The sequence below is a fragment of the Manduca sexta genome, chromosome 2 (assembly GCF_014839805.1).
Source record: "Manduca sexta isolate Smith_Timp_Sample1 chromosome 2, JHU_Msex_v1.0, whole genome shotgun sequence".
Taxonomy (NCBI): domain Eukaryota; kingdom Metazoa; phylum Arthropoda; class Insecta; order Lepidoptera; family Sphingidae; genus Manduca; species Manduca sexta.
The window spans coordinates 7129505-7156186 of record NC_051116.1 but is presented as its reverse complement, the minus strand read 5'-3'; the positions used below and the strand labels follow the sequence as shown (position 1 = coordinate 7156186).

The 26682-nt window shown below is 35.2% G+C and overlaps 1 protein-coding gene across 3 annotated transcripts in view; it reads right to left on the bottom strand.

Moving 5' to 3' along the window:
• LOC115452858 (pleckstrin homology-like domain family B member 2) overlaps positions 1–26682 on the bottom strand; it is a 172237-nt gene that overhangs the window by 20941 nt on the left and 124614 nt on the right. For all 3 annotated transcript variants that reach the window (XM_037437765.1, XM_037437772.1, XM_037437767.1), the window contains one exon: positions 13265–13295. In XM_037437765.1, the coding sequence (XP_037293662.1) occupies positions 13265–13295 (31 nt within the window). The remainder of the gene's footprint in view (positions 1–13264; positions 13296–26682) is intronic.

Sequence of the window (26682 nt, the reverse complement as noted above, 5' to 3'; positions counted from 1 at the left end):
GTTCAATAACCAAGTATGGTCCTTCCAGCAAGACTCGGCGCCGGGTCATAAAGCTCGGTCCACGCAGTCTTGGTTGGAATCGAACGTTTCGGACTTCATCAGAGCTGAAGACTGGCCGTCGTCTAGTCCCGATCTTAATCCGCTGGATTATGATTTGTGGTCAGTTTTAGAGAGTACAGCTTGCTCTAAACGCCATGATAATTTGGAGTCCCTAAAACAATCTATACGATTGGCAGTGAAGAATTTTCCCATGGAAAGAGTGCGTGCTTCTATTGATAACTGGCCTCATCGTTTAAAAGGACTGTATTGCAGCCAATGGAGACCACTTCGAATAAGCTTTTTATATTTTTAATTGTTTTATATTTATGTATTAAACTGACACACTGTAAAAGTAATAAATGTTATTTGCAGTTAACAATTTTCTTTTTTCTTTATTACAATATTTATGGCAAGACTAGGTATAATACAGGGCTGATATTATTATTATTATTATACAAGCATGTTACTATGCATTTTTACGATACATCTATGATTATACGTTTAGGTAGTCTCCAAAGAGTTCTAACATAATATAGAGAGAACATTGGGAAGATTGTCATACAAAAATTTTGCGCTCATGCGATGCTTAATCAATCTACCGTGAAATAGCAAAACACCATTGTAAAATACTTCATATTTTTCCCACATCATGATTTACACCTTTTTAATGCGTATATAAGCATATTTTCTAGTAATGTGTTATTTCTGTATTAATATCTAAGGACGCTGTGACATCTTGTCATACGGACATTCCAAATAAGACAGCGACTTATTACCTATTGGTAATAACTTTTGAAGCAAAAATTTGGCCCCTATGTCCAGGCTTTAACTAACTATATAGTTTAATGTCTTTTGTAGTTTCTGATTTAAAATTCCTGTTTCCTTAAATTTTAATTACATATACAAAGAGATGTTATTTATTAATATTTACAGTTTACTTACTTGCATTGTTTCGTAAATGGACATTTTTGCAATTTTTTATGAAGAAAAAATGTCAAACATGCAATGTCTTTTAAAAAGAAAGTAACTCAGACTGTTAAATTTAGTAAAAAAACAATAAAACGTGATTTTATCGCTTATAAATCTAGAAGACAATTTGAAACTTCAAACTTCTGTTTTTTGTCTGTCTCGTAAATCGGCTGTTTTTGATTGATTCGGCCATTTAGTAGGAAGAATAGACAAATGGATGATGTTTTTCATTTTGTACGATAACATTACGCTTGCACTTACAAGGTGATTTTCCAAAACGGATTCTAAAAAAAATTGCAAGAAAAATTACGTCACACACTTTTTTATTATTATAACACCACAATAACCTATATTTTCTATTTAACAGTATTTCAGTTTTAATTTAAGTAATTTATGGAATTGCACCAAACACTTATTTTTCCACACTAAATAAAAAAAGTTTTTTTTTTATTTATAAAGCGTAGTTTTTTAATCTCTATGACTTATACGTCACTATTTTTTTCCAGCCAGTATTACAATTGTTATTTATACTTTTTTTTATTTTCTTTTTTTAATCGCGAGTCGCGCGCTCTCTTTCCCGATTCCCGCGATCCACTGACAGATGCGGGACAAAATTAAAATTGTTTATTTTAGTTAACAGAGATGGCGTGGGCGCGCCGCGTTGTACATAAGGACGGACAATAAATTAAACGTTTTTATATCTATAAGGAAATGTTAATTGAGCGTCAAGTCGTGGAATTTTAAAAGTGAGAGTAATTTGGAGATGACATTCAAAGTGACATGTCATGTACGATGAGACGTAGTTTTTATTGGTAATTAATTTTGTCTATGTCGGCTTGTGATGATAAAATTGACTTTCGGCCTCTTATTCGATTCTTGGAAGGGTAAATATTCATGGAACCGAAAACTTATTGAATCTAGGACACATTACTACTGGAAGGTGTCTCATATGTGAGAGAAAAAAAAAGTCACCCGAGATTTCTAACTTTGTCAACTTTAGAAGGCCGCTAAGTAGTTTTGATAGACGTTAGGTTCGAATATTTCTCGTTCAGTGTGGCCCCATACCAAGAAAAAAAAATGTAAACCCAACATTTTATTTATATGGAGTCTTTCTTCTGTTTTAACCATCCTTAGAATACCAGCATACGTTTGTATAAGGGCTGACTTTATATTCCAATCAGAGCAAAATCATTACTATTGCTTTAATTAAGTAAAAACGACAAAAATAGGGTTGGTAAAAAAAAAAACAATTTACCAAAAAAATGTTTTTCGAGTTTACACACTTTGCATACTGGATCGTATTAAAATCAATTAGTAGGCGAGAATGAACATTCTTACGCTAAATGTACACACGAGGGACAGATTTACAACAGTGTGTGTTAATAATAAACTAATTCACTATTTTGATGTTGAGCACTCGTTTATTTCACATTATACAAATACTAAGGCATTGATAAACCGTGTAAATACAAAATGGCGCTGTATTTACATTTTTTCATACAATTTATCAGCAATTTACAGAGGTGAAGTTGAATTAAGGCTTGTGTGACCTAATAGCGTATACGTGATGAGATAATTATTTATACAATTAATTAAGTTTACATTTTATAACCCCTTAAATTTCGATTTAGTTACACTATTTTGTATAAGCGACTGCTTTCAACACAAGACGCGAACTTCAAGTAATGTTTTTAAAAATAGCCTGATCATCATCATCAGCCGCTGTATGTCGGTCCACTGCTAAATATGGACCTCCAAAGATTTCCAGATTGACGTAGTGTATTCGGCCCGCATCCAGCGACCTCTTGAGACTTTTATGAGATCATCTGTCCACCAAAACAGCTTGATAGATAAATAGCGCCATATAATTAAATATACAAACTGACTAACATTTTTAAAGTGCACTCATCCATGAGAAATTATTTAAAAAATCATAAAAACAAAAATTTGGACTTACGCTCTTTCTATACATCGCTGACGTCGTCTTTATTTACATAAAACAACACGACCGTACTTCGTAAACACATACATAAATACAGCCCAAATATTTTCACGTACATTCAACTATCTAATTGGGCGGATGCAATGATAATTTCGCGATATGATTAGATATAAAAATTAATATAAAAGTTCAGTAGCCTACGCTCTATATCGCGTTTAATCAACGGGAAATGTGTATGAAAAGATAGCGCGTCGGTAAAAGTAATACAAGGAAAGAAAACATATATTGATTCCTTCCTAACAGAATTTCAGCCAAGGCGGCCAATCTCAACGTAGATCAGCCACACAGGAGATATTATAGTGCACAAGTGTGTGTAATACACAAGCACTCCCTGTTCCTGCACTTTCATAGTCCGGTGATGGCAATCGTACATTACCGGAGTGAGATCAGGCGCTAAACTAACGGATTACGTGCTTTCCGAGGCACGGGGGTATCACGATGCCAACTTCCTGACTCTGAGCTGCGACTGCGTAATTTTTAAGATGGAAAAACCCAGTCACAACTATTTTGACCCGACTCGGGATTCGAAACCAGGACCTCAGCGCGGTGGTTGTACTCGTACTATGTACAATTACTATTACGCCACCGAGACAGTTTTTTCTTGCCACATAATAATACCAGCCTATATTATATACTGTCCCACTGCTTCACGGGGTTCCTGTTCTACCGAGGGTTTAGGCCTTAGTCCACCATGCTAACCTAGTAAAGGCAGACTTCACATACCCTCGAAATTCTAATGTAAACAATCTTAGGTTTGTTGGTGTTCTTACAATGTTTCCCTTGATCGTTAAAGCGAACGATAATTTATAAACAATACAAACACAACTTTGAAAAGTCGGTAACGTGTGTTTTGGGTTTTGAACCTGTAGACATTTGTATCGGCGGACCGTTGCATTCCCAACTAGGCTATCCACTTAAGGAGCGGATAGGAGGTTCAATTTATCGATAGCATCAAGAGGAACATGGTGCGAATAAAAAAATCTTACAACGCCTATTCTAAGATATTCGAAAAATCTCAAGAAAACCCTGTTGTAAAAAGAACATGACTATGATAACCCCTTGGTATTGGATCAGTGTGAGATGAGAAGCCACGGTTTTGATTCTCTCTATAAGACAAACGTGTGTGTGATCTAAAAATTCATTCTATAGAGGGATCAAGTATGAGCCACAATTTCCCAAAGAAATAGAACACCTACCACGAACGATATCTATTTCAGAGAATCCGAAATAAACCTTGTAAAGGAAGCCATTAATTTCGGCCATGTCTTCCACGTGTTAAAATATACAAGTTTAAATCGTTTCTACTTTTGGTAGTCGCCTAGTTGGACAGCGGTTCTCAAGTGAGATAGCATTTCCCTGTATGTATGTATACTCGTACGCATAAGCGTCGTCAGCCGATGGCCCAGGGTGGAGCAAATTGATATGGAGAGTTAGTATGAATTGTAGGTAAACTCGAGAGCACACGTTCCTCCCCCACTACACCTCTCCCGCTTTAACAATAACATAGAGAAGAACGTAAGTGAGCGTACGGAATATTAAGAATGGAATTGGTGAATTCATTCGTGTTTCCACCTACGGGAATGATCGATCAAGCAAGTCAAGTCAGCTCAAAGACTTAGGACTTTGGTTGCTTTATATTTGGCAACTTTTTTAAAATCTCTGGGGGGGGGGGGCAGCTGCCCCTCCCTGCGCCCCCTTGGCGACTCCCTTGCTCGTACGTACGTATTTTTTATAGTAGATGAGACAAAAGTGCAATGTTTCTGGATTATTCTCACTGCGACTTATATTTGGAAAAAAGGAAATAACAGTTTAAACTATTTCTTCATGTCATTTTAACCAGTTAATGTCATGACTTTATTACATTACTTAGGTCGTTCTTTCACAAAAATCCGTCTGGGTGTGTTTCACCGCAACGACTATACCGCCAAGCACTATCATGTTCAAATTAATTATATGTTTGATGTCGAACGTATAGCAAAACCATACAGTATGCTTTTCAAATTTTACAAACGTTTCTAATGTCTATAGACAGAGAAATTTTTTCGCGCTTCAGTTCCTAACAATATTGTATAAAAGTTTACACTGTACAGTTCAGTTGTCCTGTATATCCAAAAAGTTGTAGTTTGTTGAAGTTAAAAGTCTCCTTTCGGACGATTAAGTAGTATATTTCTAATGATACAAAGAAAATAGGTGACTTTTTCGCGACGTGTGTTCGATAAAGTTGTTCGAAACACAGTGTTTTTAAATTGGTTGTGTTTGCTATAAATTATTACCGCGCCAGCCAAGTTAATGTTGCAATTACTTGAAGTAATCAGTATCCAAAAGAGATTTATGTGACATCATACAAAAAGATACACGTCTACATAAATACAAATATACTAATTCCATTAAAATATAATAATTCCCAGATTATTACAGTTGTGAATTTTCTATACTATACTAGAATGAATATCGATGATCGCAAATTGGGGGCGTACTAAAGTTTGACAACAATTTAAATCCACTGTAAAAAGTTCGGTGTGTATAGGTATGTAGAGATGCATAGACACAACATTGGACGTTAATTCGAAACTTCCTTCTTGTGGTTTGTTAAGGAAATAGCTCATTTGTCAACGTCGCTACGATCAGTGTAACTTGGCAAAATTCTGTACGGAGTCATTATTTTTACAATTTGCAGGCCGACATAATTGTAACGACTGGAGATGGATAATCATCCCCCATCCGAGGGTCATATTAGGTAAAATATTTGCAGTCTATAAAAAAAATATTATGAATTAAAATGTTGGTGACAATGTTTGCATGTTTTTAGAAGTAATCGTAGAAAAGAATTGGAATAAATTTGGTACACGAATAGATCATGTCCTGGATGCTGGCTATATTTAGACTACTTTTATCCAAGTCTGGATATAGGCTACTTTTATCCCGGTAATGAATCAAAGAGATAGCGCTGGGCTCTTATTCTGTATGATAGTGTAAACGCGTAACGCGGCCGTGTCATGTTTTCTTCGAGTAATGTGCGTGGAATGGTATTCTGTATGCTAAATTTCTATAGTCCTAAACATGATGCGTTGTGTTACGTCCCTGTTACGCACTGTCAAAATAACGTGCGGGATAGAGAATAAGGCCCCTGGTGTCGTCCAGATAGCGCTATGCATCGGTGCTATGGTTTAGGGACTTTTTTTTATCCTGGCACAGAAAAGTGACCTCATTGAGCCTGATGGTAAGCGGAGTGGAGTCCAATAGAATATCGACTGACGAGAGATGATTACCCCACGGCAGTCGACACAATTATACCAGCCTGTTGCAACTTGATATACACAGGCTGATCCCGTAACGCGAAACAATTATGTCCAATATAGCGTGCTTTACACCTTGTGTACGGTGGTCGCTATCTGGGTGGAAGGTAGATATAAATGTCCTATTATCAAAACTTAAGTACCATCTTGTCATTTGCTATGTTACGCAGTAGACCGGCTATTTTTCGACCTGTCTGGTCCATAAGGTTTATTTTCGTACCAAGTATACTATTTTACAATCGCAACGATTACTCAGGTAACTTCGCTAGATAATTTGAACCGTATGATTCATTGTTTTAAAGATATCTGACTAATCATTTCACTCAACTCGGCAAGGAATAATATTTTTTAACACATGAGTAACATGCGAAGCATTCAAAACAATATACGTCTATTTCATGGTCATGGATTTATGATTTGTGTTCTTTCTACATAGAAAAGTGATCCGAAATATTACAAAGAGATATAGTATGTATGATGTGGCAATGGGCTGGTATCATGTCGCAGAACTGAGAACCGCTGGAGTAAGCGTGTTTTGGAGTGGAGACCGGACTTTCCCGCCTTCATACTACGCACTACAACTCCTGTAAGCCAGGATCAGCAGTGGCACGCATTATGACACCGAGCGGTGAAGCTCGGCGAGTCTCAGGGAAAACTAATATGTCATTATCCCGCAACGAAATTAATCAAATAGAAAGATAGGGAGGAGTTGGAGACCGCGTCTTGGCAAACATAGCGTGGGACGCCCTCTGGTCAGATGGCGGGACGACTTGCACAAGAGGGCAGCGTCTGGATGCATAAAGCAGCAGACCGGGCTCTGTGGCGTACCTTGGGAGAGGTCTATGTCCAGCAGTGGACTGTGGGCTGATGATGATAATTACGATGATATGAAGGATTTTTTATAGAAATTACTTATGAAATAACCATTCAAGTAGACCTACCAGCTTAAAAACGTTAATAAATCGGACGAGTGTGAGTTGGTCTCACGCACCAAAGGTTCCGTACAAACTTGTCGGTAAGTTAGCTAAGTATATAAGTTCAAACTTAACAAACTTAACTTCATCATTCGATCTCTAGACACAGTTATTGCACTAACTGCAAATAACAAGTTTGTGATATAAAATAAATAAGTTCCCTTTATTGTTATTAAAGTACATATGGAATGTTTTTAGATTTTTCCTATATCGTTGCTGTAAGACATTGCTTCTTGGCAAATTTCATAATTCTAGCTCAACGGGAAGTACCCTATAGGTTTTAAATCCCTTGTGAAATCGCAAAATACACGAATAAACGGCCATATCTTTTGATCGCGTTGACTTACATGTTTGATTCTTTCAGAGTTGACAGAGACCGTAAACCCAAATATTTCATATAAATTTTAACTTGATACCTCTATGCGTTCCTGAGAAAAAGTGTCATGAAAGATAGACAGACAGACGGACAACAAAGTGATCCTGTAAAGGTTCCTATTGAGGTACTGAACCCTAAAAAGAGTATACCGGATCAGTGAATATTTTATATAATTTTATGTGTAGGTATTTAAGTTTCTTGCCAAAAAATATTAATTAAAATCATTACAAAAACATACATCACGCCTTCCTCCCGAAAGTGTAAGCAGAACTGCAGGGCAGTTTTCGCCAGTGTATTCCGTCCCATGATGTCATAGGGGGCAAGTCTATCGTCATAGGAACAAATTTAAAACTCCGCTCTGATATTTATCACAAAAGCCAATACCACATAATAAAAGTTAGTTCAGTACACAAAAAAAAATCATGAGATTACAAAGCAAATTATAGGGGCACCTCCCTCCCACATAAAGAATAAACATTTCACCAAAACTACACAATGATTTACACACAGACATAACAATATTTATAGAAAGCTAGTCACTAAATATACATGCAGTTTTAAAATAATTCAAACAGTGATTTTGACTCGACACGGCATAATGAATGGCCGAACCGTTGCTCTACGAGTGTTTTAATACCGGCATGAGACTATTTTTCATTCCGCGAGACACTTTCATGTTTTGGTTATTTTTTATACAGTCTATAATCATCTGAGAAGGATAGTAAATATCTAGTTTAAAATAATACTTTAATGTTATTATGATGTTTGTTAAAATATATTTCTGTTATGGACTAACTTTTGATATTTGTGTAGGGGCGAAAAGACTTGTAGCCCGGCCATTAACGAAAGTGTGCGAGCGGGTAAGAGAGTGTTTCGGCCAGTTAAGAAAAAGGGACGTTTAAGACGAAACCCTTGTATAATTTTGAAATTAAACTAATTTTCGGATTCTATCGCGGTATTAGTGTTTCGATTATCGCGATAGAATCCGAAAATTAGTTTAATTTCAATGTCTAACATTCGCGTAAACATAAGAAACCTTGTATAATTTGTTAGATTTTAAACACAAATTTATTAAAATTGGATTAAAACATTTGCCGAAGTTTGGTTTTCATCCCACATTTGTATATACCTGTAGTTCACATGTTTATAATGTATATAGTTTTTTTTTTCATGTAGGTGGGGCAAAGTGACCGCACTACACTTTATAGTAAGTGAAGTGTGATCTAGATGGTGTCGACGGACGAGAGATTACCCCTCGCCAGTCGACACAATTATGACGGCCTGACCAAAGTAGAAAGGAGTTTGTGTAGGAGTATTCTCTTGCGAGTAAATTTTCAGTTTAATGATACGTTTCGTACAATCGCTGAGAATCAACAGAATTTCGCATAACATTTTTTTGATGTGACAGTTTCACTGTTATACGTATTTATATGGTCATGAGATTGCCTTTAGCCTATCCTTCATCCTTCTAAATCTTATCCTTAAACAAAATGCATCTACAATGTCTCTGCCATAATAGATGTTTATTATCGATCGTTATAAGATATTATCACCGGACCTACGTAACCGTTTCTCAATTTAAATAAAACTATTGAAATTTCAACTCATTGTATTATGGAATATTCATAAAGATACAATTGTTACCAATAAGCAAAGCCGTTGCAGTTACCAAATGCTATTAACTTAAAATCAGCGGAAGAACTTAAGTCCTTTAGGTACTTCGCAAGAAGTTTGGAATATTACTGAAAAGACAATTGTCCCCAATAAGGAAATAAGTCGTTGCAGTCACCAATTGCCATAAACTTAAAATCAGCGGAAATCTTCCTTTAGCTACTTCGCATAAAGTTAAGTAGTCCAATATTGGCATTATTAAAATGGATTCAATATATTTCCACCTCGATAAACATACACGAAGAATATTATTTTCCAGTTTGAATATTTATAAAATGCTGCTATTGATACAGTCTTACAAGAATAAATTTCTTTCTTTATTTTAAAACAAAAATTAACCTTCAACAGCCAAACCGTTAAAATAAGAAATGAGACAAAAATGTCTTTATTTTATGTATTCTCGAGGACGTTTAATTCAGTTTTGTTTTTTACAAAACTCGGTCAATTATTATCGTGAGAACATATGACATGTGTTTTAAAAACATGCCAAGGAATCTTGTGCATACGTCCGTATTGTTTGGCATCAGTGGCTTTACGTAGAACGTTAATATAATAATAATATCAGATCTGTATTATATATGTCCCACTGTTGCACGGGCCCCCTCTACTATTAGAAGGGATTAGGCCTTAGTCCACCACGCTGGCCTGTGCGGGTTAGATTTCACACACCCTCAAAATCCCTATAGAGAACTTCTCAGGCTTGCAGGTTTCCTCACGATGTTTTCTTTCACCATTAAAGCAAACGATAATTCACAAAGAATACACACATAATTTTTAGAAAAATCAGTTGGACATTTGTCTCGGCAGACCGTTCCACACCTAACTAGGCTATCGCCGCATCTTTCGTAGAATGTCATTATTGAATATTTGATTTCCCGCCAATTTCAATAAACGATCCTAATCGCTGTTTTTGATCTAAAAAACGACCAATCAGAACAAAGATTTTTTGACATTCGTACCAATGAGTTATTTTGATTGGTTCTAGGAGTCGAATTAAAAATTGCTAACCCCAAATAAATTTTGCTCATCGGTTATAGGGTATTAATTCGTTTAGAAAGCTCTCTGTTTTAAGGAAATGACTTTGCCGAAGGTATTGTCCGACGAGTTTGGGGTTGTTCGTTGAAATCGGCTCTTAGAGAGATACAATTTCGCCTCTTTACAGTGATAGCTGAGAGATCAATAACTTCGATGATCAATGAGGCAATTGGAGTAGCAGAGGTCTTTATAAAGAAAGAAATAATAGGACTTAAGACCTCTCCCGTGATACCCGAGTGGTTAGCTAAAAATAAAATTTTATAGAAGACTTATCGCAGTTGAGTAATGAAGGAAAGGCGAGTCCAAAGCCGAAAACAATTATGTATATTCCAAGCGCCTGAAAGCATGACGCCGTCCGACATTCAGACAATCAATTTTACTTTTTAATTTTTGATACGGTTAAATAGGGAACGTCACGTTAGTAATTAAACAAACAACTTCCAGCTTTATCGTCTACGATCGCAAAAATTATGCCGGCCTCCCAAATTGCCTAAAACCCAATATTAGGTTAGAAACACATCGAAAACATTTCACACAATGCGTACAATAGCCGATGATACATCTGTTTAACATTATGCAAATGCATACAATACTTTATTTTCAGAGCTCCATCAAAGCCCACGTGGGATTGGGTTGTTGACAGACATGTAAAGGTGGCTGCGTTAACACGAATTTCTGTTGTAATGCATCTCTACAATCTGGATTGCAGTGATGACAGGTACAGACAGATCGGTAGACAATGAGTGTGTCGGGTAAGTTGGATAGGTGGAAAATATTTGGTTCAAAATAACTGCTAAACCCGTTTTTTTTTTCATTTGTCACAGGGCCCTGATTCCCTATGCCGCAAGTTTTTTTTAAAGACGAGAATAGCTTGCCGTTCGCCTGATGGTAAGCGATACGACCGCCCATAAACATCGACTATGGCAGGCTATCGCCATAATATGTATGGTGGTATGCGTTGCGGCCATAGCGTATTTGGGAGAGGAACGAACTGCCGAGACAAATGTCCGCAGGTTCAAAACCTAAGGGTATTCACATCTCTCGTTTGAGTTGTGTGTCTTTGTTAATTATCGCTTGCTTTAACGGTGAAGGAAAACATCGTGAGAAGAAAACCTTCATATCTGATAGGTTTTCTATAAGAGTTTCGAAGGTATGTAAAGTTTGCCTAACCGCAATAGGCCAGCATGGTGAAGTAAAACCTAAATCCTCTCAGTAGTAGAGAAGGCCCGTGCTCAGTAGTGGGACAGTATATAATACAAGGCTGATGTAAGGTATACGATGTAGGGAAGGAGGTAACCCGTATACGATTCTATGACTTGAAATATAATTACTGTATCAATGTGCAATAGATTTTATGATTTCTTAACGCTAACTCTATTTTATGACTACAGGAGCGTTTCAGTCATTTAAAAATATCGCAAAGCTATGCTTCGTTAAAACACAAATTTAGTCGATCAGCTGTAAGTCAAAACCCACCATCTTGCCTCTTAATAAGGTTTAGACTAGGAGACCGGTGATGATTTGAGCTATTTAAGCAATTCTTAACCACCTCTTAACGCCAAAACAAGTTTATAACTACTGTTAGAATGTATTGTAAAATAATTGAAATGAGAAAAATATACGTATGTATATCTTATACATAATTATGTTATGACATCCATTCTCATACAAAAGCGAAAATAAATCTGAACATACAGCCTATCAATATTGATTGAAGTCTGGGACGTGTTATCTACGTGTGATTAGATAAGGATGATTGGCAACGTTTTAGGCACATTAGATAACGTAATGGACGCTAAAGCCTAAAGTGACAAAAATATTGTTATTTTGAAAGTAAATCGGCTTTAACGGCGCGGTAATCATGTGGAATAAAGACTGCAAATGATATAATTCTTAAGTAGGTTTTTAAAAACCTTATCGAAGATTGTTTATCTTCGTGATTCATAATTTTCCAGTATAGACTAATTTAATACCTTTAAATGTCTAATGAAAAAGAACAATTAAGTACATTTTAAAACTTATGATTTTTTTAATATCCCTACGAATTTACATTTTATTTTTATTTACACCGAAATACCAAACATCGGGGGTTCTGGGCCCCCAAACGTCACCCAAATCCGCACCTCGCGTAAGTCTAATTTAACTTTTGACGCGTTCATGCAACTATTCCTTTGTTGTTTTATTTTAGGACCGTCGACGGATCTAAACGTATCCACGGTTATAAATATTACCACACACAGACACACACAAACACCGACTTTATGAAGTTACGACTTCGTTGACTGGTTGACGGGAGTAGGAATGGATTTTTTTGTTGATTTTTATGCAGGTTCATGTAGAGTTTGATTATGTGATGAAATATTTATATTTTCCCTATAAAAGTAGCACTAACACTTATAATCTTTCGCCATATCTCTCTGTTAGAGGATATTCTGGTGCACTCATGTACGGGACGGTCCACGGCAGATTTAACTTGATCGGTCCAGCGCATAGGTGTCCTCCTCCGGAAAACAGTTGTGTGCCTGGTATTGTTAACTGTGTGTGTGTGTTTTTTTATACTTTTTTTTGTTGTATTTATGTGTGTGTAGAGAAATAAATGGTTTAAATGGTTTAAAACACTACATGACGACCACGACTACTCTGTCAAGAGTGTTAAGGCTAAGAAGAAGAACAGTTATAATAGGGCATATCGTAGCAGTAATACATAAACCGTCTGTGATTTACGTTCGCAGTTTTTTTGTATATCTTTTGATTGTAGTTTCTTCTTTTGTACGCGAATGTCTAGTATAAAAATGTAAATACACTTCTGTATGTGAATATTGAATAAAAAAATGTTAATACATGATTGTGTGTAAAGTTGAATGAATAATTAGTAAATTGTGTTATTAATATGTTCACTTACCTCTTCTATGGACGATGACATAAGCCCCGAACTGTAAACAAAAAAAAAAACATTAAAAATGCGAAACAGAACTTCATGCACATTGTTTTGAATAAATTCTTAAAAAACTGGAAAAAAAAATATTATGAACAAGAAATACTTTAAAAAACTTCTACACATTAACTTCAATCGAAATAATATTTTTTCCTTATCTACAACAAAGTAAACCTTGTGAATTTTATTTTAGTGAATAAAAAAACGATTGTAGATACGGACACAAAATTTAAAATGCGTATTGAAATTTTGTATTTATTCAACTACTTTTCCTGCTGACTGTACATACGCATAGAGTGCGGGTTTAAGTACGGTACTGTGTCTTCGTTATATAACCTTAGGGTTTAGATTACGAAGTGATACATTGACCTCATAAAGAAAAGTAACCTCGGGGGATATTTTAGCAGACTTCAGCCGAGAGATGATATTCTCTCACCAGTCGACACAATTGTACCGGCCTGTGGGAACTGGATATACACAGGCTGATCCCGAGACGCGACACACTTACGTATGCCAGTACGGCGGATTTTAACTTGTGTTAAATGGTCGCTATTCGGGCGGATATAAAATATATCCACCAACAACACAAAATATACTCTATAGCTAAATCTTTACTAATATTATAAAAAGATAAAGTTTGTTTGTTAGGACTAATCTCTGGAACTATTGAGTCGATTTAGAAAATTCTTTTACTTATAGGAAGCTTCATAATTGCTGAGTGCTATAGAATTCCACATTACTCTTGAATGCTTGGCTTGGCTTATCCCGGCAAAATATCAACACTGGAAATTTGATCCACGCGGGCGAACCCGCAGTCAAAAGCTAGTAATCAGTAAAAGGAAGTAGGGAGCATTGTTATATTACTATGGTTTCATTCCCCCGAAAGGGAAGAATCCTAATAACTCCCTTACCGCTAATGAAAGTTAATATTAGTAACAAATGTCCAGATTTCCGTATACTATATTATTAAATACCAGCTCTTGCTTGCGACTCCGTCCGAGTAAAGATTTGTGACGGGATAAATACTTTCACGGAATAAAAAGTAGCCTATAGCAGTTAGGTGTAATATAGCTTGCGATTGGTGAAAAAAAATCAGTTTAGTTTTTAGATTAGCAAGTTCAAACAAATTCTTCATCTTTATACAGGGTGTCCCAGAAAGTAGTGTCAAGCGGAGGTCCAGAGATAGAGCACTCGACACTACTTTCTCGAACACCCCGTATTAGTATAGATAAGTCACAGTCAATGCAAGTGTAGAGCCTATAAGCAATTTTGAAGATCTTGTTTCCGTAGATCGGACCGACTTATTAAAAAATCAAAAATGTATATTTGTAAAATGTAGGAAGATATTGTTTTGCCTTCGTAAGATCTACACCTCAGTCCGCACTATAACCATGAAGGCTGCAGTCTTTGAAACGTCGAAAGAAAATTTTACTATTTATAGTACTGCGATAAAATCCGAAAAATAATTTCATTTCGATGTCTAACATTCTCGTAAACATAAACTATTATGGCTTTCAATTTCTGTATTATCCGTAGGACTGTCTCGGTGGCGTACTTATATTGCCTTACAATTGCCATGCTATCGTCTGGAGTTCGATTCTCATGTCGGGAAAATTGATATTGGGTATTCCTGCTCAGTACCAACCCCGAGTCTTTTGTACCCGATACGGCGTAGACTCGCCCCCTGTGGGATCATAGAACCTGCTCAATATCAACCCGGAATCTGGACATTATACCCGATATGGCGAAAGATTTGTCCTATATGGGATAATGGAGCAAAATATACAACTAAAACTAGATTCACTAGTTGCGCCTCTGCCTACCCCTTCGTAGACAAAAGGCGTGATGAGAGTATGTCCAGCCGTCACTGGATGCGTCAATGACTACCACGGGTCAACATCCCATATTTTGTGATCTAAAACATTTTAATACGCCATTAGGATCACAATAAAACCGAATGTACATTTTATTGTTCAGATTTATCGCTCGTTTTGCCAACCCACTACTGTGCGGGGTCAGTGGAGTTTGGTTTGAGTCCTGTAATTAAATTTAAGGACTCCTTTTCAGAACAGAATTGTTACTAGAAAATTTCTTAAGTACGTAGTACAACCACTTTTACATTACAGGTGCCTTATTCTCTATGCCACACGTTATTTTCAGTACGTAACAAGCTTGTGACACACCGTGTCACATTTAAGATAATAGAAATTGGCATACAGAATACCATTCCACGCAAATTTCACTAAGATAACATGACGCGGCCACGTTACGCGTCTACAGTGTCATATAGAATAAGGCCCCTGTACGGGGTCAGTGGAGTTAGGTTTGAGTTCTGTGACTACATTTTAGGACCATCCTTTTCAGAAAAGAATCATTACTTCTGGAAATTACTCTAGTGTGTAGGAAATGTTAGTAGGCAATTTCTAAAGTAGATAGTTACTACGTTTTTTACCTTTCAGTGGTAGGTAGTGGTGTTATTTTACCCTCATTACGCCACGTTAGGTCATATATAAGAGGTGAGTCTTACCGTTTACCGGGAACAATTCCAGACCACAGACTTTTGAGCGGAATTAATCTATAAAGCTGAACAGTTCGTTTATTTGTTTGCACGCGATAATCTCAGGCAATATTAAACCGATTTTGAAATTCTTTTCACTAATAATAAGTTCCATTACTCCTAAGTGCGCTGCTTTTTATCCCGGAATATCTTTTCGCGCGGGCTAAGCCAGTCAATTATAATCAAATCAAAATTATTTGGCTCAACTCGGGATTCGAACCCAGGACCTCAGCGCGATAGTCGTATCCGTACCGTGTACAATTACAACTACGCCACTGAGCCGGCCAACATTATTTTTGCTCTATATTTAAATAAAGAAAGAATCCAAGAATATTCAAGAGAGCGAATAAACAATGCTAAAAGTCCACGCAGTCTCTCGCGCGGGTCGAAATGAATTATAGCTTTTAATACTCGAGCCATTGGCTTCATACACATTTGGCAATGACAATGATGTTATTTCCGTATTTCTATGACTTCCTGCTGCGCAAAACTTTTTATTACAACATTGTGAAGACGTTTATGAAGATTCGTATGAAACTATAAAGAAAATATTTTTATTAAAAATATTTGGCTCTATAAATGTTTTACCTTTAGAGTTATGTAGCAAATTAATATATTTTATGTTTATTTTTTCTTATTATGACAAAAAGGTTTTTCAAATATGGTAAAGGTGTCATCAAATGTTAAAGTAACTATACTTTGACCCTGTAATAATAGTGTACTTAGACTTCGTAAAGTATTCTTATTTTGTCATGTTCAAAATAACTTTTTGACACACACAATTAAACCGCCTTCAAAAACCATTAAAAACATACAAATAATTCAACATTACTTAAAAACTTTGGAATAGGTGGTGCCTAATTAAAGTTAAACATTGTTTTCGTATATTCATTCGTGTATTAAACTAATTTATCTAGCAATTTTAAATATACATGCGAATTTGTGAACCCCTCCTTTTTTAAGTCGGTTAAAAACAATTGTTTAATTCTATTACGAAAATTTTACACAATAATTCTTGAACGTGTTACACGGTCAGAGAAATCGTTCCATTCGAAATGTACACTTCAATTCGTATCGATAAATTATAATTACATCGACGTTTGGAATGGTAATTGACTTCAGCGAATTTTTTTTTAAAACAATTGTTAATAAAGATTACGTTTTAGAATTGAAAACCTCCTTCTTTTTGAATTCGGGTAAAAAGGTTGAAAAAAGGGGTTATTCCAATTATGTATAAAACCCATTGTCGCTTATGTCATTTAGTTACCAACTTTCGATATTACTTTGCAAATGATTTTAGTTTCGTAAGATTTTTCGTTGTGTTGTCGAATTTGGATAAATTAGGCAAAAATTTAAATAATTTTCTCGATCGTATACCTCTCTACGATAGTTGTGCTGTTGGTAAACTACATAAAAGGTCATACATTTTTTGATTTTTTTATAGTTTTAACCGACGTATTGCCAAAGGTATAACTTAAAATATAAACTTCATTATCTCCCGAGAAAATGTAAACTGGTATTTAATGCCGGAAAACTTTTTTATACAGGCGAAGTCGCGAGCAAAAGCTTGTTTTATGATTATTAAAATTAAAGCTGGTTATATTATACCTATATATAACCTTCTAGTGAAATAAAAATTAAATAAATATACAATAAATGTTATACGAAAATCACTTAAATGACCAATACTGACAATAAGTTTTGAGACATCTGACTTTTAAACTAAATGTGTACCTGTGTCATAGAAGTCAGTGTTCCACATTTAAATGATCAATAATAATGTTGTATAATCGAAATGTTTGTTTACATCGACAAATTCGACTTTCAAAATCATTCATCAATAGCAATAGCAATCCCCTCCATACTCACCAACATAATAAAGAGTTCATTTTCTCTTTATTTTTAGACATTTTCACTGATATCACAACACTGTATCACTTTAACATTTATAACACATGTCGTCGGTTCCACCCAACGAACTGACAGTCACCGCGGCACTGTACACTGCGTGGCGGATTAATCGGTCACTTGATAAACGTATGTCACCGTCAAAGTTTTAGATATAGTTTTTTTTTTTCTTGAGCAGTATTAAAATTTGTTAATAATTAAAAATCTACTTATAAGGTTAAAATTAAAAAGATTATTATTATCATCATTATTTCTATTGAAATAATAATGAGCATAGCAATAAAGGCGAACTTCATTCCATAAATAATAATGAATACATGAAACCGATTTATTGGAGAAAATGTTTTCATTTTTAAACTTGATAGATTGGCTTAGTTCTGGGTTCTTTCCTTTCTTGGATTAAAAATTCAACTGTGCATTTTCGCATCAAATAGACTATGTCCAGTACTTGGTCCTTTTTTTGCCTAATTTCATCTAAATCCATACAATATTTAATGCGTTTACTTTTAAAATAACATCCATTTATGCATTTTGTGTATTCTAAAACGTCAAGAATTCTTAAAGACTCGACTTGAGTGAATGTGTCTAATATCTATGTGTTATAGAAGTTATAATAATATATTATCTAACCCTAGGGATAGCAAAGCAAAGTAGTTATAATTACATCGTTGCGCACTGTTAACGTAGCCCCATAACTTGCTATAACCTAAAAATTTACATCAATTAAAAAACGTATCAAAAGTAACTATGAACAAAATACAAAAACACGAATTGAGAACTTCCTTTTTCCGGAAGTTATATAAAATTACGGAGGGAATAAGTACCCGAACTAATGCAATTACTTAACTAAAGAGTTAGACTCGAACGTTCATATAAAACGCTATTTGTTTCACGGTATTTGTGCCAGTGAATGTGACCTTCGAAATGAAGTATTATTAGTTTCTAACTCGATGATATAATCTTATATTATTACTAGTAGTATTGTAATATAACAAAGACCTAATTTAAAAGCGGTTGTTTCATTTCTTGGCAACGTAAAGTAGTATTTCATTATTAAATCTTTTATATTCTGTATATATGCTATTATTTTGATGTTGGCATAACATAAGAATGACTTCCGTATCTACGTAAGCCTAAAAATCTCGGATGTTATCAATACTTGATATCATTATCAGTTATGGATAATTTTGACATATCAATCAATGTCGGGGCGTTACATGACATTCTTACTCTTTTAAAATATTTTCTAAGGTTCTTTATAATAATATTAACTTCTAACGCAGTTAACATAATGGGGATCTAGGTGCAGTATAAATATCTAGGTAGTTAACAAGTCTAGATATTCTAAGGTCTGAGCCCTAAGAGGTCTTGAGACTCGTATCATTTTTGATTACACCAAGATTAAGATAGATTTATAATACGATCGTTATGCTATTAATTTTGCAAAGTTAAAAATACAATTGGTTAGTTGAAAAGCCATAAATTACATTTCATAAATCATCCGTGTACTCTGTTTTATGTCTCAATTTGAAAAATACCTTATCATCGTGGAATGTAGTCGAAACTTCAACAGCACGCAATTATACAGACCGATAACACGAGATAGTGGATAAACAATCTTAATTTTTTTAAAGGTTATCACGGAAGCTTGATTTTGTACAAATTAAACATAATTATTAATCCATTTGGACTTTGGTATTAATTTGACACAAACGAAATCATTGCGTAAGCCACAAATGAAATTATTATTTATCATTTTTGATATGTTTAAGGATAAAATGCAGAATTACGAGAATGCAAAAAGCATGATCTTTAAAGGTGTTAAAATTCTGGCAATCCAAAAGCTACCATGGTATAAAAAATGTTTTAACAGACTTCGGTGCAATTAAAGATTGACAGAAGTCTTAGAAGGCGAGTAGAGTAATTAGCTTTAGGCTGGACAAAAAAATCGATAATCTATACAAATTATAAAACAAAGCCCGCTTTTCTGTCTGTCTGTATGTTATCGATTTTCTCAAAATCTACTGAACGGTTTTTTATGAAATTTGGTATGGAGATAGTTTAAGACCCTGGGAAGGTTATAAGCTACTTTCTATCCCAAGAAAATATATAGCGGGGCTTTTATTCCGAAAAACTCTTTCAAGCCGACGAAGCCGCGAGCAAAAACTAGTAATTGTATAGTTAATAAATTAGCAAAATATACAGTCTAATAATCTATGATTCTATGTATGACAACGTATGCATAAATAACTTAATAATATTCCGCGTAAACGATTTTATTGGCCTATAATGTAACGTATAAAATAACAAAACGACTAGACAAACCAGTTTTCATTATCTCAAGAAGCTGCATGTGAAGATATGTGGCGAAATTATATTAAAATTAACGTTATATTGTCGCGCACGTATCTTTAAAGGGTTGGTAGGAAAGGTTCCATGACACACTGGTATATCATACAGTAAAGTGGTATCGGATTCAACCATTAAAAAAAAAGTCTTTTACCTATTTCTCATAAACTTTTATATGGGGTTGACGTAAACATTTTTCAGTTTGACATTCATTACCCACTACTCTATCTAGTCTTCTTTAACTTCGCTTTATCCCACTTTAAATTGGGGTTGACCCCACTTTTAAGTGGGGTTGGCCCCACTTCTATAATATTTACTGTCGAACACTGTACTACATCTGCCCGTTGTTTGGTTGAATAGAAACGACGTGACGCCTGCTTTCATAATCGTAGACGTGCTATGTTTGAATGTTTAGAGAGACAAAAGCAAACATCTGCATACTCGATTATACAGGATGTTTGTTTTACGATGACACTTATACATGGTGATTGTTTTCCATACAACGATGTATCTATAATCATATTTCCTATCAGACGAAGCGACTTCTTAATAAGTTTTAAGTATTCGTTAACTGATTTATTAATGTTTGTTTTACTATGACACTTTATATACATGGTGATTGTTTTCTATACAAAGATATATCTATACTTAACTATATTTCATGCCTATCAGACGAAGCGACTTCTTAATAAGCTTAAAGCATTCGTTAGCTGATTAACACATAAAGGAATATCTTAGTATTAATTTTATGGTATTTAGACTCGCTACCATCAATACTTATAAATGGGAACGTAAGCCATGTATGTTACGCTTGCACGGCTGAACCACTGGGCCGATTTTAGTTTAATTTGGTATGGAGATAGTGTGAGACTCTGGGAAGGACATAAGCTACTTGTTTGTTCCAGAAAAAGACATCTATAGCGGGACTTTTATCTTGGAAAAACATTGTTTTAAATATTGTCATGCACCTTGACTTATCTAAGCGCTATGTTTGCCTCCGTGATGAATAAAGCATTTTATCTATTTTATAATGATATGGTAATAATATCCTTTATAAAGTGATATAGATTTACCTTACTAAAATATTTATAATCACTACACGATTTGAAAATACTTTTTCACACACATTCAAATCTTAAACCATTTTTAATTGATCCATTAGAACAATGGAACCTATTTCGGAATGTAACACATTCGCACCCATTTAAGTATGTTAATAACGTTTAATTACCTGCATCAGCTTTACAATTGTGTGAATGGAAAGTCGTAGACTAATAGTTCACGAAAAATATTATTTGTTTGTTGATGTGGCAAAGAATACTGTTCAATACAGATTTGACTACACAAAATTTTGCCTAGACTGCTAAAAAAACATAAATAATTATTGTTATTATCGAGGATTGTTAATTTTTGTGGGACCACTTTCACCCTTCTTACAATTGAATATAACAAGAGGGTTGTAAATCAGATTACAAATCACAAATTTTTTAGTGTACATACATAAAAAATTCATTAACATGGTCCGAATTCATTTTACTGAGCACCCTATATAATGTCATACTTTAGACTCAGTCTAATAACATGGGTGTCATGACCCGATGGCGACCTAGATATGTCGGCCGACTAGTCGGGCAAAGGGACGGCCTATCGCGGCCCATTGACATCGTTATACTAGGGAAATTGAAAACTTGATTGTAGATTAGATTACCGCAGTTAATATTTGTATTAGCCTGTAGGAGACATAGTTGAGTCTGTTTTTTGATGATTTTAATGATAATGTTTTCTAAGTTTTATATGGTTGGATAATTTTAGTTTACTAGTAAAAAAAATAATAATTATTGTTTTTTTTTTTGGATTTATAGGCGAAGTTAAAGCTACCATTGAAGTGACTGGGTGGCTTTTTAAAATTATATTCAGGTGTTACAAAATATCTTACACTAAGATTTTTTGATTGCTTTGAATGACGAGACGAGCTTGCCGTTCGTCTGATGGTAAGCGATACGGCCGCCCATAAAGAGTAGAAACAATTTAAATTACAAAGTATTGTTTGATTTTCCACTGAGCTCGCCATCCCGAGACGTGAGATGTTAAGTCTTATTATGTCCAGTAGTTACACTGGCTACAATGTTCTTCATACCGGAACACAACAGTGACTACACACTTCTGTTTGGCGACAGACTTAGACATTGCGGTTGTACCTACCCAGGCGGACTCTCACCACAAATGAAACCATTTATTCAGGCATTGATTAACACCATGAAGTTTCTAACTTTATACAAACATTTTAATTAAAACTAAAACAATTCATATTACAACAAAACTTCTTATCGTGTGATGATATCATGAGAACTAGCTCGCAATTTACTTAACAAACATACCTTGCTTGTACAACTTAAAGTGTTCAGATAAGTGGCGCATGAGTTGAGTTTTCAGAAGCACATATAGTTGAGGTTTAATCTATTCCTACTAAGCATACTGGGTCTTACAAATAAACTAGTGGTCGCCCAATCTAGGCGAATTTTATATTATCATAATATGAATCCTTCCTAGACGAATGTCGGCCACAGCGGCCAATTTCAACGGATTTGGGACAGGTACGCAGGAGATATTATAGTGCACAAGTGTGTGCGCAATACACAAGCACTCTCTGTTCTTTCACTCTCATAGTCCGGTGAGACGGCGATCCGACATGATCGAAGAGATCAGGCGTAGGACCAACGGCTTTAAGTGCTTTTCGAGGCACGGGGGTATCACACAGCCGAAGTCCCAACTTCAAGCTGCGACTGAGTAATTTTTAAAATGGATAAACCCAATTACCCTGGATTGGAATACCCGAAGCGGGATTCCAACCCAGGAACTTGACGCAATATTCATATTCGTACCACGCACGCATTACAACGCCACCGAGGCAGGCAGAGGACTACATACAGGTTACTTTCATCATGGATAGTATAAAGTAAGACTGCGAAATTAAACTCAGTCGTTCACGAAATAGCGGTCAAAAACGGTCAAACGTCTTTAGACGTTAAATAACATTTTGAACACCTTAACTTTGAACATCACTACATAGTATAAAACAAAGTCGCTTTCTCTGTCCCTATGTGTGCTTAAATCTTTACTACGCAACGGATTTTGATGCGGTTTTTTTAATAGATAGAGTGATTCAAGAGGAAGGTTTATATGTATAATAATAACATCCATTAAATAGTGGAGAAATACTGTTATTTTGTTATGTTATACCCGTGTGAAGCCAGAGCGGGCCGCTATGTTTTTATATACAACATTCACAGTTTTTATGTAGTGTATTTAGTATCAGCATTTGCACCCGTGCGAAGCCGGGGCGGGTCGTTAGTTTACAATATAATAGAGTTTATCCTTTGCTGTGAGTGCAAGGAACATCAATCTACGTTCTACACGAAGCAATGATCACAACATGTCATGACATCATCAAGAATAAAGAATTGCACGGGATGATATCATGCACAATCATTCCAGAGTGTACGAGCGCATTATGCTCAATTGAACAATACATTTTATATAACCCTACGCAAGACTGGCTGTATATATCTTGTACATGATAAGTGTTAAATAACAAACAAATATGTATATATATGATGGAAATAGTTTAAACCTCGGTGGTAGAAATGGCGGTCTTATCATTCGAGGGGATATCACTCTCCCCAACCACTGAATTTGATTTCATAGGATTTTATGATGTAAGTGCGCACTTTTACCCCAACAAGGATTGACATACAGGAAGAGTCATTCAAAAACCTAGTATTAAAATTATAATAATATTTAAATTTAATTAAATACACACATAAACAAGCGGCGATAGTCTAGTTGGGTGTGGAACGGACTGCCGAGATGAATGTCCGCAGGTTCAAAACCGGCGGGCATACACCTCAAACTTTTCTACAGTTATGTGCGTATTCTTTGTGAAATATCACTTGCTTTAATGGTGAAGGAAAACATCGTGAGGAAACCTGCATACTCGAGAAGTTCTCTATAGGAATTTTGAAATGTGAAGTCTACCTGCACTAGGCCAGCGTGGTGGACTAAGGCCTAATCCCTCTCAGTAGAAGGGACCCGTGCCCAGCAGTAGGACAATATATGATACAGGGCTGATATTATATAAATACAAAAGACAACCATTGACGTGTATGGAGCATGAAATCAGCACAAAACGTTCGCGACACGCTCCATTAATCAATAAGATTCTTACTAAATAGGTCGCGGTACAATCGGGGCCGGCCGCCATGGCGTAATTGATATTAATGTCTCGGCTGATAGGGTAGTATAGTAGTGTCCAATCATGTATTAATTTAAATTATAAATAAATATTGTCATAGATATGCCAATAGATGGTGTTGAATAAAAACTATAAATAATTAAATGACTGCCTCGGTGGGGTAGTTGTATTGCATGTCCGGTACAATAGCGCTCTGAGGTCCGGGGTTCGAATCCCGGGTCGGGCAAAGTGATATTTGGGTTTTTCTGCTCAGTATCAGCCCGGAGTCTGGAATTTGTGCCCGATATGGCGATAGGCTCGCCCCCTATCACATCATGGGACGGAACATACTTGGCGAAAAGTGGGTGCCCTAGTTGCGCCTCTGCATACCCCTTCGGGGATAAATGCATGATGTTATGTATGTATGTATGTATGTATGTATAATTAAATGTCGATGTCAAGATTCGCTTACCAATATACTTAAGTTTTCAAATTCAAAGAAATAAATGTCCTTCTCACCGATATGTAAGATTTATTTTAATACATTGCTGGATATTTTGGGGACGTTGAAGTAGGTTGGAATACTATTTTAGGATTATTTGGACGTTTTTGAGTAATTTTTGTTTGGCTCTTAGTAGGCTAACCACAAGTTTTTTTTTATGACTTTACAAGTATTGTATTGAGTCAATATTTGACATCTGTTTGAATAATTCTAGATTGCCTTAACCCCTACTTCTATGATCTATCAGTTAAGAGAATGGTTGATTCATGAGTTCGAACTTAGGTTAAGCAATCGAAGCATATGAAACTTAATAATTTAAAAAAGGTAAATCACGTTTAGTGCCAAGTACTTTATGCAAAGGACATGCAATAACTCATTGATTAGTTACATCTCTGCCTATATCGAGGCACAAAACTGACTGTACATTACGATTACAAATATATACCACATATAACAAAAAAAGTTACACTCCATAGTAAACCTTGTGATCCTTCAAATCGCTAGCAGATTGGTAGTCATATAAAATTCCGTTCGAATTATATCAACATTGACACTGCAAATACGACAACTTACTATTGTGTATTGTTTAACTTGACTTTCACATTGACGTCAGATTTTGTAGTTGGACTAATTTGAATTCAGAACGCATCGTGACTATCAATTAGTGTTTTTTTTAATTAAAAAAAAAAATTGTCTTTTATATATCGTGCAAAGGATGAAACAATTATAGGTTTTTATTAAATAAAAACATAAACAAATTTGGTACTGGCCATTTGCAACTAATTATATATATAAAAAAGTAAGTGGATTATAAAAAAAAACATAAATCAACATTTCTAATAACCCAAACAAAACATTAATAACGTACACATAAAACACAAATGCAACCTTCGTGCTGTTCAAATAAATTTATAACCGTATTTTTTAATTTCGAATTGCAAAAAGTAAAAAACTCAAAAACCGGTCTGTGCGCGTGCGTTCGCGTCAGCGAGAGGTCGCGAAACCACTGGCGCGCGTTTATCTTATCAAAAATGATTGCACGACAAAAGTGATTCATTGTTGTCCCCTCATGCGAGTGCGGGATCGTATATTCTTTTTTCACTTTATTGTGGGATGGAAAATGGTATCACAAAAGAAAGTTAAATTTAGGTTTATAGCAAACCTACATTTTGGATCTTTATTTTATAAAAAAAGGTTCTAAAACCGATTACATTAAGTGAAAATATTATGCGAGAATGAGTAATGTACCACGTCACCTATTCTTGCTTGCAAGCAGTGTGCCAGCACTTTTGCATTCCAGTTTGAGGACCATCAAATCAAAGCTAAATGAGACTTAGCTTATTATGTTCCGGGGGACAATAACTATGTAGCAAGTTATGAAATTCAAAATGCTAGATAGCATTAAAACTCTTTACACTCAGACCTATTAACATCAACTAAACTGATCGTCCGATAATTAAGTCATAAAAAATATAATAAATATTTATATAAAGAATCGACCTGTATAATGTTATGCAAAAATGCAATATCTACCAATCGTTACATAAATAATGCAATCTTGATAAAGATACGCAACCAAATACAAATCCTTCCTTTTTGAGAACAACTCATGAATATTTAAAAACGGAAGCTTATAGTCTCATTTAATTTAGCAGTATTTATTTGGAAACATAATTAAGCTATAACTCCAGTGAGTTTGTAGGTAAACAACTTAATACTGGATCAAAATTCGATATACCGAAAATAAATTTCATACGTCTTAGATAGATTATCGTATGTTATGCTTACTTATGACGGTCATAGAGATGTTTCTCTATCAAAAGTAAAAAGTTACTAGA